General features: G+C 41.2%; 1 protein-coding gene across 2 annotated transcripts in view; it reads left to right on the top strand.

Moving 5' to 3' along the window:
- LOC114566421 (vacuole membrane protein 1) overlaps window positions 1–12,743 on the top strand; it is a 66,363-nt gene extending 53,620 nt beyond the window's left edge. For both annotated transcript variants that reach the window (XM_028594863.1, XM_028594864.1), the window contains exons 11-12: window positions 8,639–8,741; window positions 9,879–12,743. In XM_028594863.1, coding sequence (XP_028450664.1) covers window positions 8,639–8,741; window positions 9,879–10,022 — 247 coding nt within the window. In that variant the 3' untranslated portion in view covers window positions 10,023–12,743. The remainder of the gene's footprint in view (window positions 1–8,638; window positions 8,742–9,878) is intronic.
- Window positions 12,744–19,095: the final 6,352 nt, after the last annotated feature.

The raw sequence follows: 19,095 nt of genomic DNA, 5'->3' as shown, positions 1-19,095 counted from the left end.
TCTTTGCTAAAGATTATTAGCTTAAGTTATTACTCACATGTGGGGATCTATTGCATCTTTGCAGCCTGAAGCTGCTGCCTATCTTTTTGTATAAGAATGGTAGTGATAAAAAATCCAAAATGTCAATGTATTTCTTTAACCATTCACAGGTCTGTCACATCACTGATCCTATAACAGCCTTCTTTGAGCCATATGAGTAAAGTCTTCCCGTTAACTCAATCTGCCAGAAGGGAGTATTTTCGATCCTATTAGTCACCGGGTAATCTGGTCACCTGAGAAGCACCCTGACAAAGATGGCATTGATCAGTCCTTCCACGGCCTGCCCTTCTCTCCTCAAACACAGTCAGACGCCTCCCTTAGGATGACAGGAAAGGCAAACAGGGCAAGACAGTGAGAGTGAAGGATGGAGCGGCAGGTCGCGGCTGACTCTCTTTTTATACAGCGTCGTTAAGTTTAATGCGAGGCCCGGCGGGGCGTCCATTTTCTCATCTCCTCCACTTCCATTCTGATTACCTTAGCCCACAAGCTCTGACAGAAATACAGAGGCAGTAAGCGTCAGAGACAGGTTTTACTCCGAGCCAAAAGGTCTTTAGAATAATATTAAATCGCTCAAGAAGACTTATTGTTCAGATTGTGTACTGTAGGCCTATTTCGTCAGTTAATAGCACAATGAGGGATTTAGAAGGGGTACACAAAGATCGGCGTGTAATTGTAGCTTTGACGAGTAAGTGTGTATGTGTGTGAGTGTTTGTGCGAGAGAAAGAAAGATACAAAGACAGGGAGAGGTCAGATGTGTGTTCTAGGTCTGAGGTCTGGTGTCATATTATGTGCCTCATGGGCACATTGTGTGTCCCAGGTCTTCCTGCTTTATTCATCCCTGATTTGTTTTGTTCAAAGTCTCATAGTCTGCGCCACACTACATATGCTGCTCGCTCATCAAATCATTCCTACACATGAAATTACTGATGTATTTGTTCATCAGGATGGGAACCGGCTTGCATGTTGTTTCAGGAAACAGTACGCCATTGATTAATTTTTAGAGCAGCTCATTTATCAGGGGAACACAACCTGACCTCTAGCTGTTATCATCCACTGAAGTGTATTGTTTTGTGAATCCCATGAACATGTAATGTGTGCTGTCATTTCACCGGTAGTCTGTAGTACGTGTGTGTCCGTCTGTGTTGTATGAGAGGAGTCATCCCAGACAGGACCTGACTCAGAGGGCAGCCGCCCGGACCCCTCTCCCTCCCCGCCCAGCCTCCATCACACCTCAGGCAAAACAGACATGTTTTCCTTCCATCAGCCCCATTCACAACAGTGACAAGTATTTTAGAGGGAGCCGAGAAAGTAAGGAGGGTTGTTTGATATTTCTTCCTGTAAATATCCTCAGCATTGTCCAGTTGTAGATCATCCATGTTAGGCCTCAGCCTAAAAAAAAACAACAGAGCAACCATAAATCTTAATTATGAGGAGGTTGTGTTTTATTTGTTTTATCCCGGACACATAAATCATTTGCTTATTATTTTATTTTGTCAAACCTCCAAGATTCACCACTGTGAACACAATGTATTACTTTTACTAAATCTTAGGACTAGACCGCTATGGGATCTTAACTCACATTCACAATATAACAGTTTTATTGAGAAATAATGTAGTATTTTGCTTTTTGCTAGATGTTCTACATTTCTTCAGTGTTGTTGCAGCACATTAAGACATACTGTTGCATACTGTCGCATAGACATCGGGAACTTTCACTTGTCTGCATTCGGTTGCTCCTAACCACAACCTCTGCAGCATGTAAACTTGAATGCAAGGCTATACTTTATGCACAACTGAACAGAAAGTTAATCAGATAACTATAATCACGTTTGGCAATTTGACTATTATGTTTATAACATTGTATTGACCTTGCTGGCTGTCTTTTTTTGCCGAATTCATCCTTGTTGTTTTGTAAAGCTGTCACTTACAGAGCAGCCAGAGTAGAACATATAGTGGAAGACATACAGCATGTTGTGGCTTTTGACAGATAGGTAGTAACCTATGTGGTTGTCTGAGCAGCACGTCACAGTGTATATGAACCACACAGACTGCATACACACGTAGGCATGCCACACTGAAAATAGTCTCTCATACATTACATTACATTATGTTTACAGGAGAGGCAAGCTTCAAACAATCTCAGGTTCTCATTTATTCCAAATGCCATTAATTCTCCACCCGTGACCTTGTTTCTTTGGTGTGTTTCTACCCTTTACATTTATTTATCATGTTGTAATGTGTTCATTTAAACCCTCTTGTGTGTTTCAGTTTTCTGAAGTTTCCCATTTGGGACTAATAAAGTGTAAATCCTAAGAAATACAGATAGGTGGGGTTATCACCTGGTCATTAGGTGTTCATTTGAAAAGAGGGCTAGACGTTGTCCCATAGAAAAATAATGTCACCATAGATCCCATTCCTCCAAGCATGACATCACACGATGGATGGAGACACTGGTGTAATGCCCTTTACCTCTTCTTCTTCTGTTCTTCCATCTCCTCCTCTATTTCCAGCCTGCCTGTCGCTGCCGCTCTCCTGCAAAGTATGACTTGTCTGGATGTGTATCCAGCCACATCTGACTCATTAAACAACCCTTTTTCACCACGGAAGGGTCCAGGCCTGGTTACACAGTGACCCAGCAACTCCACACACCTCCACACCCAGGGTCTGTGTGGGCATGCCGACCTGAACCTGGGGGGTCGTAGGGGTTTGAGGGCTGTTTTATGTGGCTGTCTGGGAAGTGAGAGGAATAATAGACTGCTATAATTGGTGCCCCCTGATTTCCTGGCAGCACTGCGGGCACCCAAGAGGATAGCATGTGTCCGAGCTTGTGTATGTATGTATGTGTGTGTGTTTGTGCATGTGTGTGTTTGCTGGCTGAAACAGATGGCTGTGGAGCAGGGATGTGATAAACACACTGGGCAGGGGGATCTCCGTCCAGGAGTGGGCTCCATGCTTTAGTGGTGAAGTCATTGGGAAAAAGCCCGGTTGAACTGGAGGAGGAACAGATACTCACTCACTCACTCACTCACTCACTCACTCACTCACACACACACACACACACACACACACACACACACAGAGATATTACCTTACAACACTTGCACATGAATCACAATTTTCCTCACAAACTAAAACACACTCCTCATCTCATAATTCCATTATTACACTTAATCAAATCATATTGGAGCAGTAATAATTTATCAAGCCATGAGCTGATAAAAAGAAAGGAGTCCGAGCATCTGTGTTTTGCACAGAGATAGTGTAGAGGTCAGAGTTTCAGTACCTCAGGTCAGAGCGCTGCCTAAACCGTGTGTGTGTGTGTGTGTGTGTGTGTGTGTGTGTGTGTGTGTGTGTGTGTGTGTGTGTGTGTGTGTGTGTGTGTGTGTGCGTCTTGCGGTGTCTGTGATGTTATGTTAGGTGTGAACTGTGGCCCTGTGGAGCATTGGGTAACACTAGTGATTGCCTAAGCCAGTTGTGATGATGTCGTAACCAGTTGGACCTGGCCAGGGTTTGGCTGTCATGTGAGCCCCATTCTCTATCATCCCGTGTGTGTGTGTGTGTGTGTGTGTGTGTGTGTGTGTGTGTGTGTGTGTGTGTGTGTGTGTGTGTGTGTGTGTGTGTGTCGTTGGAGGTGGCAGCCTTCAGAAGGGGCAGACAGGTCAAAGGTCTCTTCTGACTCATGGCCTGTGGAATTTAGTTTTCACAAAACGAACACAGGACGACCAAACACACTCCACACTCTGTGAACAGCAGCAGGAAATGATAGTTCATTAAAAAATGAGAGGCTGACATTGCACTCACAAATTAACCCATCAAGGCAATGATAAGGCTGCAGGAAGTTGAGAGAAGTGGGGTTTTCCCTCCATATCAACTCCCCCTCGTTTCTTTCCTGATTATCAATCAAGTAAGCGTCTTTTCTTGGATAACAGGGCCTGGTTTCTGAAGTGTAGTGGTTTATTGCAGGTGAAGGGTATATATGACAATAGAAGTACATTTTGGTACTCAAGGCTGGAATAGCCTCAGTACAAACAAGACCAGATGTGTACCTTTTGGTACATAATTGTAATTTTTAAAGTTACAAATTTGGAAAAGAGGATGCTATTTTGTACGGGCAGCCCAGCAACACTCCAAAAGATACAAATACCATGTGCTACCTTTTCTTTGTTAAAAATATTAGGCAATGGTATGTGACCATTCAGAAATATCAATGTAAGTGGGTAGAACTCCTTTGTGTAGTTCACAGGAAATATTTTATTTTATATTCTATTCTGAATTCTTTAGCAGAAGATGTGATGATCCCTGTTATGTTGATGAGGAATGGGAGCTAGAGAGGTCTCACAAATCTTCAATAACTCCTACCTTTTCATTTTAAGAATTGCTTTGTCTTTATTATTTTATCTGATTTTGTTTTTGTATGAGTAAATTAAATATTTATACTTCATATATGCGTGCGGATCCGTTCTCCTTACAAACCCAGAATAGCTGATCACATAAAGAAAGTAGTGCTTGTTTGGTGATTTAATCTAAAATGAGCTTTGTAGTAAAGTCCACTGACAGACACCATTGTTGGATTTCACTAAACACACTAATGCAAATTGTCCAACACTTTTGTCTTGTTCATATGTCTATGTTGCACAGATGAAGCCTGCTGTGCGACCGCACTGAGAATGGTTTGGAACAAGTGATAGGTCTGATGGAATTCGTAGGATGGTGTTAGTTGTGTGGTTTCACCTGGATCTTTGAGTGAGCTGTTCATGTTCAAAGATTTTGATCAAACTGTGTTGGGTCGCTTTGAATTTATTCTTAAATGAAATGGGATTCACACGCTCCGAACACAGTCATTTTGCATGCTGTAACAGGCTTGAACAAAACAAAGTGTGTAACAGAAAGTGTGTATAGACGGGAAATGTCAATTTTCTGTTTTATTTGAACTCATATATCCAAAGGGATCCAGTTTTATACCTGCATTAACATAAAACTAAACTCTGTTGTCTAAACACTGTTTCAGCTGCTGAGCTTCTTTGTTACAATTAGCTTCTGTATATTATATTACAGCTGAAAAATTCATGAATACAAGTGTCCTTGTTGCAAGTCTTTCAGAGATTTACTTTGGACTGCTATATTTCATAAATTTTTAAAGATAACTTCATGTATTGATTCATTTAGTGACTACATGAGAATCACTTGATGGAGCCACGATCATTTGCCCTTTATATCTAGAAGCCTGCATGTTACCTTTTTGATGTTGATTAAAAAAGTAATAATCATACACACTTCTTATGTTTCAGAATATGTGCAGGTATATAATATACAGCTATAGTGTTGATAATAAGCCACACATATTTACTGGGAATATTTTTTTGTAACCCAGGCAAGTGAAGCTTATGCTTTTAACACAACTTCTGGAAGTAATTCAATTAATTGGAGAGCAGCTGTTATAAAGTTTGATAGGTTCCACACATGCAGGCTTTTATTGTTGTTAAACAACCTACATTTTAAGTTTCATTGTTGTTATTATTATTCTTTTTAACTATCCCATATTTTTTCTCTTTAGAAGAAGAGTGAGAGTGAGAAGGGTCATATTTTATACATCTGTTCAGATTAACTGCAAAGTGTTTTATATACTACAATAAATCTGTTTTGCCAATTTATATTTTTGGGTACAGGTCCACAAAAAGGAGGATTATCATATAAAATACATAGATAATTGCTTATAGTAATTGATATACAGCATTGAATAATGTGAAAATCTATAGTCGGTTTCTGTCCTTAACTGCCTTTTTAAATCATGAGAAAGAAAAGTTTGAAGAAAAAAAAACTATAAATTGAACTTAATTTTAGGCACATTTATGTCCCAGCTGTTTCAGCTGATTAAATAAAATTAGAGCCTATGAGCTTTGTTTTCATCATGTTCTGCATTTTATCAATTTAAGTAAGAGCTAAATTATTAGAACTAACATGCATGCTCTATACAGGACTACTTTCAAATGTATTACCAAATTATTCTCACCATACATTGAGACATAAGTTTTTGTTATAAATTAGCCTTTATAGTTAAAACAGAAATTTGGCCAGAGCTTTTAGAGTGTGAAGATCAAACGTTCTGCCTTTTTAGAAAGTGCTGTAAATAGTTTTGTTCAAACTGAGTTATTTCCCTGTTTCTCGAGGCCACAGTGTTTTAGAGCCTCACCTTAGAAAAAAAGTGAGGAGTTTTCTGTTAGTCTCACTTAAAGCACAGGATTTTAACAAACCATTAATGTTTGTTCAGTAGCTGCTGAGTAAACAGTTCAGGCTTATTGTTTGCCAAATTATATCTTATTGCTGTTGTAAATTTCAGCTTCTAGTTTTTCCCCTCCTTTGCCTTGACTCAACTTAGGAAGAACTCAAAAAATACTATTTCACATTTCCAAACTTTTACTTAGAATTAAAATCAACTTTTACAACAGTTACTGTACAACATAGTACCATATATTACATATATGTAATGCATGCACAAGTTACACACATTTCTACTTTAATTCCAGATAGAGGTTAATTTTTTTTTTCTCGGACTAAGAAATATAAACTTCTTCACAGAAATAAGTTCAGCACAGGTACTCACGGGTAAATTATGAACACTCTTACAGTAGAAATTTCTTAAATCCAACAATTTCACAACACCTTCTGCAGAAAGTGAAAATATATTCCCAAAAAGCACAAAATCACCAGATTTTTAATGGAAAGACCAAGAGACGATCCTGACTCTGAGGCATTAAAAATGTGTTTTAGACTGCTAGCTTTGAGTTTCTTTGTTGGTGGATTTGACCAGGCTCATCATGACTCAGTATTGCTCATCGTGTAGGAGATGATTCGCCCGCCATTTCTGAAAACTGTTTCTCTCATTCTTTGTCCTTGCCTGTTTACTTTTATCTGCTGAACTAGTGTATTTCCCCTGTGTTTTCTAATCTCTCTTTTTCTTCTAAACTTATATATCGGCTTTTCATCCAGGTTATATATTTTTAAATTAGTTTGGTAAGTTTCTGTGTGTTTAGATAGGTTAGGAATTTTGTGATGTGGGGGATGGGAATAGGAGAGGCTTTGTTTCCCTCCAAAAAAAAAACCATGCTTGATTTTTGATACCGTATGTCCTAACCATTTTCTATTGTGTAATTTAAAGCCTGATCCATCTGTTAGACTTCCCGTCTGCTTTTCCCATTCACATGTAGGATATCCATTACCTGGTATAAAGTTAATCATTACTAAAGGCTTCCTTGTTATAAACTCAGTCATTTAACACAATCTGTTTTTTTTTTCTCACCATAACATAGGTGTGTGTGTGTCTATGTGAGTGTGTGTGGTTGTGTGTGTGTGTGTGTGGAGGTGGGGAGGGACGGAAATGACTTGCCTCCCTCAGAGAAAGTTGCCAGCTATAAACTCAACCGTATGTGACATGACTGCCCACGCAAACCTGCCTTAACATCTTTGATGTGTCTCTGAGCTTTGAAGATGCCTCCCCAACATGAACAAAAGACGTAAAAGTGGAACATAGGGAAGGTTTTGAAACAATAGCTCAGGGGATGTAATTGACTGTGTATAGCCACAAAAGAGAATAAGTGAAGGTCTTTAGTATGTATTTGTTTAGTGATTAATCACTAACTCCAGCCTAGGGATGGGCCACTGATTCGCTATTCTAGGGCATTTTCTGCAGTCTTTCGCGTCTTTTTTCTATGTGTGTGTGTGTGTGTGTGTGTGTGTGTGTGTGTGTGCGCGTGATTGGGGGGGGGAGGGAGGGGGGTTCAGTAGTATGCTTGTAGTTGGTGGCTAAATCTTGTAAAGGGTTTCCTAATATGGGCTGTCTTACAGGAGCGCCCTCCCTCTGTGGGCCATCCCCCCAGATCTCAGCCAGTGATGACACAGTTTGGGTACGACTCACTTCCTCATTAATTGGCTGAAACCAGTTCTTACAGGAACCGCCTGTGATAAATGTGAGAGTTCTGAGAAGTCATTCATTTCTCCTCGCTGCAGCGGCAGAGGAGGCACTGCAGGGGAGTTGAACGAGTTCACCGATGTGTGTGAGAGAGGGAGAAGAAGCCGTGTGTGTGTGTGTGTGTGTGTGTGTGTGTGTGTGTGTGTGTGTGTGTGGGGAGAACAGCCGAGCAGAGCAGAGCGGGAGAATGTGGGTGACTACTGCTGCGGCTGCTGTATGAGGACCAGCCAACTTTATTTATGCCTATTTTGATCGTCTTTTGACTTTTTTTGTTTTGTTTTTCAGCAGCACTATTTTCTAAAGCTGTGGTACAGTCTGTACTTTTTTTTTCCGTGTGTTTGTTTATGTGTGTGTATCTGTGGGGATGAGCAGTGAAGGGATTGCACTCGTTGCTCTCTCCGTCTTTCTCTCTTCTCGGAGAGAGGAAGCAGGGGAGAGCGACACTGTACAGGACATAGGACAGCATGCCTCCCTTTGTTGCTGCCCTTGGGCTGGTGAGTAACAATGATGTGATGTGATTTGTGCCCCCCTTCCCCCATGCCCCCCCTCTCTCTTTCTCTCTTCTTCCTTCCCTCCCTCTTTCCCTCCGTTTCCTCCCCCCCCCTCTCTCTCTCTCTCTGTTGGTTGAGGCAGAGCTGTTCCACTGCTGGGTGCGGCACTGCAGAAGCCCTTCAGGGAGTACTTGGAGGCCCAGAAGGCCAAGCTGCACCATCACGCTGGAGAGGGGATCCCAACTGTAAGTACAGGGGCCTCAGCCCCCCGCTCACAGCCTCTATTCATTCACGTGTACGCCCCGAGAAAAGAATGCAGCCCCTTACTTTTGCCTCTTTCACTACTTCTCCCTCTACTTTTTGTGTTCCTTTCTTCTCTTTATCCGAGCCTTCCTTTCTGACCTATTTTCTCTCATGCACACAATTCACCCTCTTTGCCTGTACCATTTGCTTTCAGTTTAAAAATTGTAATCAGTTCCATATAAAATTTCATGTTTACACGAGAAATGTTGATGTTGTAGATTTTACTATAACCTGTAGTGGTACAGTAGATTACAGAGGCTTGTTTCGGGCCAGAATGACAGAGTAGGTTAGCGCTGCACTGGGCGGGCTGGAGGGGAGGGAGGAGAAAGAGGGGAGGAGAGGGGCCAGTGTGGGGTCTGGCTCCACTCGCTGTACTGAACTGTAATACTGTAGCGCGGGGCGTGCTGACTCATGCTCCATCTTACCAATTGGGAGTGTGTGTGTGAGTGTGGTCACTCCCCTATGTGTCACATACACACACTTGCACTCAGTGCCCCGCCTGAACCCAGCACTGGCTGTAGACCGGGGCGCGCCCCCCCACCCCCTCTGCCAGTGACAATCCATCAAAAAGCCCTGTCTAGAACAAAAAGAGCCAGTTGTAGCTTTCTCTTTAAAAGCTTTTTCCCCCTCTTCTCCATTTCTCACTCCCTTTTTCTCTCTCTCACCCTAAGCGATTCATTTAAAAACGATTTTTCTTCTCTTATTCGCTTACTAGGACGGAGAAGAGAAAAAAAGAATAAACTTTGAGTTGCACAAGGACAGATTAAGGCATTTCTAGAACAATGTTCCTTTTTTCTTGTAACTTGAGCCTCCTGCAGTTACAGGAGGAGAGAAGCGAGGCAATTTAACTTGGTGGAGGCAGGCTGCAGGCTGGGGTCAGTGAGGGCGTTAGGAGGGAGGCCGGTGGGGGCTGCCGCGTGTTTTATTACCCCTGATCTCTATCTGTCCTGCACATGGAGCTGGATCCCCACCTAGCCTACAGCATCAGGAGCAGAGGGGACAGCAAGGGGGGTTAGGGGGTGGCCCTCAACTTACTGACAGAGCTCCTCTCTCTCTATTCTTTCTGTGGTTCCTTGCAGGAGGAGAGCAGGCTGTCGTGGCTCTTTGAGAAGGTTGTGGTCATCATGGTATGCTTCTTTGTCTGCTCCATTGTCAACTCCATGGCCCAGAGCTACGGCAAGCGCAAGCAGCAGGAGAAGTACTCGGAGGGCAAAACGGAGTGAAGGCCAGATAGCGATCCCAGCCAAGCATCAACTTCAGAAGCTACTACTGAGCCTTTACTCATTTCAGCTCTTCGTCCTGGCTGGTACCCCCACCATTATCTAAAGCTAAATATCAGCCTCCATCTGGTTTCTCTCGTTATTATAGCAACATGTTTTTGTTCTCTGTAAGGTAGGTGCTTGTTGGAGTGCGTGTGAGTAAGCTGTTGTGTTGTTTAAGCTTTCATGTCGGTGCTTTTAGCGGCTCCCGAGCACGTGAGAAGAAGCTGCTGGCAATAATTCTCCTCAGTGAGGCCTTAAGCTGCACTGTTTGTTCAACTAGAGGAACATTAAAGTCTTATAACACGTCCGTAGACTCACTTGAATTCACTTGATTTAAATAAGCTACTATTGTTAATTTTGATTATGTGCTGAGTGTTCTGTAAAACCAGCGCAAAGTTATTTGTTCAATAACCTAATTATTTATCATCTATATTTGCTGGTTAATTAATAAGACGTTCTGTACTGTAGAGTTGTTGTGCAGTATCTGATGTGGTTAGATAAGACTGTAAATTATTGTGTCATTTCTACATATTGTAGAGCTTGTAGTTAGTTGTTGTAGAGATGTTAATTAATGTTTCAAGCTGTTCATGGTGCTTTAGATGACCACTTCTTTTGTGTGTGCAGTAAAGCTGCTTAAGGTACTTTTTGGATGAGAAATGATAAATCGGCCATGAATCACCCTACTGGTCCCTTTGTCTGCCCTTATTGTTCGGCTTCCAGGAAGAGAGCACATGAGTCAGCCCAGGGCTACTTTACCAGATGCAGCCATATATTGAATCAGATCTACGACTGTGTGTGAGACGGAGAGGAAGAGGGAGATAGGCGGTTGTGTTCACGGGGCTGCCACATTTGTTGCTCTCTCTTTTATCTTTTATGGATTAAAGCAGATTGTACTTCACTCCTGGAAGTCTTAGTATAGCAGATAGTAGCTGTACCTTAACTTCAGAGACAGTCTGTGTCGTGGTAAGTGTTTTTCTTTGTCTTCACTTGTCCACAGATTTTTTTTTAATCCTTTTTTCTTTTCTTTTCTTTTTACCTCAGATGAGGACAGCGAGCTCATGTTTAATATTACATGAGCATCTCCTCAAACAAAACTCTGCATGCGTTTTATAAGATCAGTGTTCCATTTTTTGCCTTTTTTTGCTTAATGGATAATGTCAGCTGGCTCTCGGTATATGCAGTACCTTCTCTTTTTTTCATATTGCCGGAGAAACGTGCTATTTTCTTCTCCCTCTCTGTACCGCTGCTGTGCTACGCTGGACTGAGCACAGTGGGCGCTAGAGCAGGCACAAGCAGGAGAGAGAGAGAGAGAGAGAGAGAAAAAAAAGCCCTTAAGCGCACAGTGAAAAGCGTCTGTGCCGTTACCTCAGCTGAACCTTAGAATGAACTCGTTACACTGCCCCAGTCACGGAGCCAGGAGACAAATCACTCGAGTAGATTCAAAACAGAGGGGTACTGTTGAGCGGGCTGAACTCTATGCTCTGTGCAGCTCTAGTCAGAACATTTACATCTCCTCGTTTCTCCTGTCATGGTAAGTCGGATGAGGATTCTTTATTTATTTATTTTTCTCTTCATTGTTGTCGTCTCTGTACATGCATACGTCTCAGACATGTCCTCCACTCTCTCGGCCTGTCAGATAGCTTATCAGACTGGTGTTGGCTGTTAAGATTGCAAGGCGACAACAGTCTGTAGGCTGTCTGACATTTCGGGCTCTTTCATCTGACCAGCATCCTGTTTTGTCCTTCTGTTATTGTCATTGTCTCAGTTAGCATCAGTTCCCATTTAGAGGTGTGTGCGGCGATGTCACTTCCCTTTATCCCAACCGCTTGTGAAACGTCAGAAACATGGGTCTGTTGTTTATTTCCTCCATGATGATGTCTGACAGTTTTTATGTGGTTTTATGTGGGGAACTGTGTTCGCATGTTTGCAAATGCAGATGTAGTGATGTCAATAGTGTACTTCTGTTAGTGCGTGTGTGTGTGTCTGTGAGAGTTGGCCCTGTCCTCTTGAATTTCCAGAGCAATCTAGACAGTACACACCTTATTGCAACACATCACATTGTGACACCCAGTCCTAGGTATGGTACACGCAGTGCTCACCCAGCCCCCCTCTTCCCTTTTACACTTCCCTCTTCTCTTTTACTGAGAACTTTCTTCTGTTGCTCAATACGCACTTTTTTTGTAGGAGGCTGCATTTTATTGGAACAACTCTGTTGAGGGGGTGTTTTTCTAAGGGCCACAAATTGGTAATTATACAAAGCAGAAAATCATTGCTTGACCAGCGGATACTTTTGCCGCAAAGCCTCCTTTTTATTTTAGATTTTTTTCTTTCTAGAACAGAGCAAAAGGGTAAAACCTTTTCCTGGTCATAAAAGCAAAATCATTGAATAACACTGGAATGGTTCGCTGGCTTAGACAGTGTTTTTCTTGGCACTTTCAGGATGTCCTGTTCCATAAGGGAGCCCCCTTTTGGCAAGCCTGTGTGTGTGTGTGTGTGTGTGTGTGTGTGTGTGTGTGTGTGTGTGTGTGTGTGTGTGTGTGTTGTCTAGAATTTCTGTTTATATTTCAATGTGTAAGTGCCACTATTTCTTGTCGAATATGTCTGTACCGGAGTTATTTTAAATGTATGTATGCAGTGTTTTTTTCATCTGCTTGTACTATAAATAAAGACTGTTGAAAAGAGGATTGGTGTTGTGTTCATTTTGTGATAAATCTTGACCACACACAGGCATCCAAAGAATCTCACATGTCAGCCGAGAAAGAGGGTCAAGAAGGATACTGAGTCCATTACAACTCTGATTTCCCCTTCTAATGTTTCACATCCAAACGGTTATCATGTTACTGATTTGCTCTCTCCACACTGACATCATCTCCATTTCAGATTCCAAGTTAAGCCTTTGCTGTGAGTTATGAATATAGCTACACTTGTGCTCTTGTGACAAATTGAAGTCGTATTAAAGCTATACACTCTTACCATCTTACCATAAACAAAAAGTTTGTACTAGTATTTGTAAATAAGGTCAAACATTATTTGTGTGTTTTGTTGCAAAATGATTGAATAATCCATACAAATTATAATTAAAATTATAAAATAATTTGAATTATGTTTGGTTGGTATTGTTTCACAAGCATTTACAAAAATCCATACATGAATCAGTTAAATCCATTCATCATACATTATACATATTACATCGTGATTTCATGAGGATATAATTGGGGTATTTTTGACCTCAGGTCTCTGTGGTTATGAAGTAAAAAAAGCAAACGGGAACCTGACATCAGTGTGTGCGATTGTCGTGTGATCTTGTGTCCTGAGGTTAGATGTGTAACCTGTGCTAAGAGACCCCTGTTGAGAGAAGTCCTGTTCCCAGAGCAGCCACACCCTGAGCACCACGAAGACCACTATTCCCACCCCACCCTACCCCGGGGCTCCGGCTGGAAACCCAACATGCAAATCCTGCCTGTCCAAACAGGCTGGGGGCCTGATATTCAAATAATGACACTGCTTTTGTCCTTCCCTCCTTTTTCTCTCTGATCTCTCCACATGCTGTACATATACTACAGTTGAATCCGGTGGTGATGGTTTATTTTCTGGCACATAGACACCCCCCACACACACACACACACACACACCTCCCTCACTGTCTGTCACTCTCCGTTTTTTCCCCCCCTCCCTGTCAGCAGTCTAACCACAGAGGGATGCTGAAATATCACTGACTTCATCCACCACCCACCCACAGGCCCACTCTGCATTTGGTTATCCACTTAGTTCCTTTCACACTCTGTCTCATTACATTATGCTGACCTAGTGGATTTTTTTCCTTTCCTTTTTTCAAAATTCAAAATCACATTAAGGTCCTTTGTTTTTGGGAGTGGCAGTCAGGGGGTCATATCAGGCCACAGTGGAGTGAGCAGGCGGGACGAATGGTACAGAGAAAGATGCTTACCGAAGGAAAGTTACAATTTATGGGTACATCACTCAGGATTGCCCACAGTTTTATTTGCGGAACACACTTTTTTTTTTTCTTCACATTTTAGAATGAGAGTAGATAATATAACAATATCATACAGTTTTGATATGTTGTATCAAACTAATGTAAGGTTAACTGTAGACTGATTACAAGAATAGTTCTAAAGTCTAACAATAAAACCATAAAACTGTGAGGAGCATAGAAAAATGAATAAATGTCAGCTTTATGTGTGTGGATATCTCTTCATTACCACGTTTATATGTGCCCGCACACACTCTCACACACACACACACACACATACATACACACATACATCATAACTCCATAGCTCCAAAAGCCTTTGTTTCCTTTATTGTGGCTTTGGCATGCCAAGATCAAACAAGCTTATCAGACTCTTCATAATTCACTCCATCTGAGAGGAGACATATTATTGGTTTCATTTGAATTGGATCACTGGGTCGATTCAGAAAGATTGAGTGAACTTATCAACAGGCACTTGGCTGGCCTCTGTTGTTGCATGATTTACAATGACTTAAAATATCAAACAGTTACTATCTAACGATGTAATGTTTGCCACATTAAAACACATTCTTCCTGCACTGTGTTAAACTAAATGATGTGAGGGCATTTTAACAGAGCATAGTTAAGCAGGAACATCTGCTGTACCGGGACCAAACACACACACACACACGTGTAGCTCTTCCGCCTGCCTTTGTCTCAACGAGTTAACGCTCCGGTCCAAGTCAGGTTGTGTATTGGTGGTTGTACTTTCAAAGACAGAAAAGAAAAAGAAAAATTCGACAACAGCATCGTAAATCACGGTGTAGTTGAATCTGAGCTGGTTTTCAGAGGATAATATCAGTGACTAAACGTTTTGTCCTTGGTTGTCCCAAACAATTACAGTTTTTGGGCTGCATGACTTCATCCGTGTGTTGAACCCAGAAAATCCTTTTGTCTTTATGTGGCTACGTGTCATAACAAGAGAGAGGAGTCATAGACCTGCATAATGGCTTGTTATGCTTTTTCATTTCTGCTTCCTTTTGTGTCCCAGGTGCTTTGCCAAGGAAACTGCGTCATTCAGGTGTGTCATAAAAACACAGGGAATGTGACTGCTGTAGTAAGACCAGAAAGCACAACGGAGCAGCAGCATGCCTGAGAGTAGAGTGGGGGTAAAATTGTAGAAATGTACGTAATACTCCAACACATATACACACACACACACACATTATGAGACAACCCTTTGATGTGAGAGGACGGCACTGAGTAGACCTTTGGAATGTTTGAAATCTGACAGAATGGACTCCCCTTCACAGCAGATTTTATCCTCAGGTGCTAAGTGCAGCTTAAACACAGCATTACGTGTCAATGCAGGTTTCTGTGTCATGATATGATGCCATCTCAGAAATATTACTCAGGAAGGTCTCACACTGCCTTCCAAGCATTCCAATGCTGAGGATGTCTGGTCTGCACTTTTCTGTTGATGATGCAAATTAAGCAACACAACAATTAAGTGATAAAATTGCCTGATGCATATTTGGACAAAGGTTTAGGTTTTGTAGGTACACTGGGTGTAGGTTGTGCACTATTGAAGGGTGTGGGAAATAGTCACTTTTCCAGCGTCAGTTGAATAGAACCACAAATGTCATCCTGTTGAGGAAGTCAGGGGATCATCCATGTCAGTAGGATTCTTCCTCTGGGGACCATGGGTATCTTTACCTAATGCCGTGGCGATCCATTAAATAGTGGTCGAGGCAGTTCACTAAGAACCAAAACTGTCAACATGGTACTGGAGAAAAAGTCAGGGGATCCGCAAAATCAGTAAGATTCTTCCCCTTGGGACCATAAATGCTATCATTACTGTTAGCATGCACAGTTATAATTTTAAAGTGCATGTTAAAGGAACAAGTTTGACATTTTTAGGAAATATTTGCTTTCTTTTCGAGAGTTAGATGATCTGCCATATCAGATCAGTTTAAGTCCTTCACAACTAAAGAAAGAAGAACTTTTTTTCTAAACATTTTGCCCTGATGTTGAACAAAACACAGACAGAAATCTATTGGCCACACCACAGTAGCCTCTGTGTCTACATACCGGCATCAAAAACATATGACATTACTATTACCAATAAGCTCTCAGCCTTTATGGCATTGCAATCAGAGCTAATTTTAGTCTTGTCCACATACTCTGCATGAGGTCTGTTTACCGCATGCAGCGCGGTTGTATGCAGCGTGCCCATCAACGTGCTGCAAACAACCACATAGAGCAAACAAAACCAGACATGTCCATGCCAGACTACACAACAAGCACACTGAGCGCCCAGCTCATCTGGACTGGCTTTTCTGCAGTGATATTCCACCAAAGGACTTTTACTGCTTTAACAACCTCACCTGAGCCCCCAAAAATACTTTATTGCTTTAACAACCTCACCTGAGCCCCCAAAAATACTTTACTGCTTTAACAACCTCACCTGAACCCCCAAAATACTTTATATGTGCCTGTACCTTTATCCATTGCAGTGGTCCGCAGAATTAACATGCTCTCAATACCAAAAAAGGGGGACTTCTTTAAGAGGACAGACTCTGTAGACAGGAGGATTTCTATATTAGTCTCACACACTAACAGGATTTTACAAAAATCTTTCTGGAAGTCATCAAGTATCAAGGTACATCAAGTGCTTGACTTTTTTTTCCTAATCCAATCAGTATCTTGAGGGAAATTGAATTTCTTGAGGGAAATTAAACATTTACATCCTTACCTCTCTTTTTATGTTCCAGCTAATTCTCAGTGGTATGGAAGCAAATTGTTGCCAAAAAAAAAGAAGAAATTTGATGAAAGTTGGTTGTGAATTTTATTATGACTTTTAATCATGACTTACTTCATATTTCAGGTAGGCTACGGAAATCGATGTTTTTGCTTTATCTTAGTTTTTACTTTTTAGCATTTTTTCCCATGTTTTTCAGTCAATAAAAACATTTGCTTCCATACCTTTACAATCATCAATCACTGCCAACAACCTTTTTAAGCTTATTCTATCAAACTCCTGTTTAGAAACCAATGGCAATACATTTATATATACATGGTTATGCATGTGAGCTTCAGCCCCAATTCTGTTGCACAATGTATTCACCTCTCTTACTTTGAGGCATTGGGTCGGTTTAGACATTTCAAACATGATTTGCTTTTTAATTGCTCCGAACACATCTGAGCCAAAATCCAGCACAGCTGACCTGTCGTATATATTATGGCTGAGCCCTTTGCACAAAATAAACACCATATGCAGGGGTTAAAGGCACTGCTTTACCAGATGTTTAGATATCTGGCTTTCAAAACTCACTTTGCGGCCCATACAAATACACTCCCTCACCTCCTCCTGTGTGTTACAGTAAATTTAGCTGTCACCTTTTCACTAGATGTTGCTATTGGATCTCAGCTCTGATCAGATATCTTACTCATCCATTGTGATACTTTATGTCAGTTACAGGTTGCTGTGCAGTTAAAAGAGAACACCTGCTATTTTAACAGTTTAGTGTTGTTTGCGGGGCAACTGAGCGTCATAAAAAAAGATATGGTACTGTTTTCTGAAGTTATTGTTGTTCACAGGAAGGACATTCAGATTACGAAAGAACAAGTCTTTGTCCTGCAGTAAACACCAGGCATGTGCATTCAAGAAAAAAAGAAAAAATATCACATCAAGATGCTGACAGCTTTCACCCTCCGTTTTAAATTAATGACCTTCCATAGTGACAAAGTCCAAACATGAGAAGACAATGCAGTCCGTTGATACGCAAAGTGATTTTTGAATGAACACAATACTGACCTCAAGTCATCACACAGACCCACAACAGAGCTCTAAGACTTTCTAACAGTGTCTAGTCTGTTCTTTTGTAAACATAAACCAAGCTAAACAAAACAGAGAACACACACAGAAAACGTATTTTCTTACCCAGTGCAGCTGGTTTCGATCACCGGGCAATCAAAATAAAACAAACTATCAGATGAAATTGAGGCAGCGCTCACAGTCATGCTGCCCTGCAGGGGGCCCGTCCTGAGCCTTTTGGGAGTGAGGTTTCAGGCAAACCCCCACATTAAAAGAAGCTGTGGTAAAGGTTGACCTCCTAGCTCCTAGACTGAGGACCCAGTGGGAATTTCATTTGCAATCATTGTCACTTTTACTAAATTATGGTGGCGATCAATATGGTTTAACCGTTCAATGATGTTCTCTTTTATGAAAAATCTCATCACTATTTACGTCATGCTGCAGTTAGGACGCCCTGCTGATTGCTTTCACATCAGCTGTATTGGAGGGAAGCAGCAGGAAGGGCTTGCTGAAGATTACATTTATTTAATTTGCACTTCCAACAGGCTTTCCCGTTTACCCCATCATCATTATGAGTAATCATACCCTTAGCTTAGGAAAACAACTGACTTAAAGAGGGGAACTGTTTCCCCCATATTATTATAAAAATCCTACAGATGACTTGTTTTATGACTTTTGGAGTTTCATTGTTCAGCAAGTCATCTGATGTTAATTGATACGACTGTGTCCTATCTGTACTGAATTAAGTTTTTAAAGTCCCCCTTCAGTCAAAAATGCATTTTGCTCATTGTTACTTTACTTGGGGTTTTATCTTCACTCAGGGGCGATTTTAGACACTATTTAGGGGGGGCTCAAGCCACACATTGGCTTTTTGACTTATTGTTGAAAGTAATTTAAAAATATGAATGAAGATATTGCTGGGGAAAAAAATGCATTTCAAAATTGCCTCTGTACAAAAAAACATATTTTCAATTTATATAAGTGCCTAAATCTCTATGCAGCACATAAAAAAAGAAAATCTTACAAAATATGTAAGGCATAGATTTTACTGTGCAGTGAGAAATGCCTATCAACTTATCGTTTTAGCTGTACTTCTTATATAGCCTACTGTTGGGTATAGTTTAATTTATAAGAAAACATCATATTTTTAAGCTCTTTTCATGTTTTGAATGCAAAAATCTTCTGTATGTACATCATTGGAGAATACATTGTTGCTATAGCCTGCATTTAAAAAGGATCAATGACAG

Source organism: Perca flavescens, chromosome 13 (assembly GCF_004354835.1).
Source record: "Perca flavescens isolate YP-PL-M2 chromosome 13, PFLA_1.0, whole genome shotgun sequence".
NCBI classification, from domain to species: domain Eukaryota; kingdom Metazoa; phylum Chordata; class Actinopteri; order Perciformes; family Percidae; genus Perca; species Perca flavescens.
The sequence above is the reverse complement of the archived record's forward strand: the minus strand, read 5'-3'. Positions and strand labels throughout refer to the sequence as shown.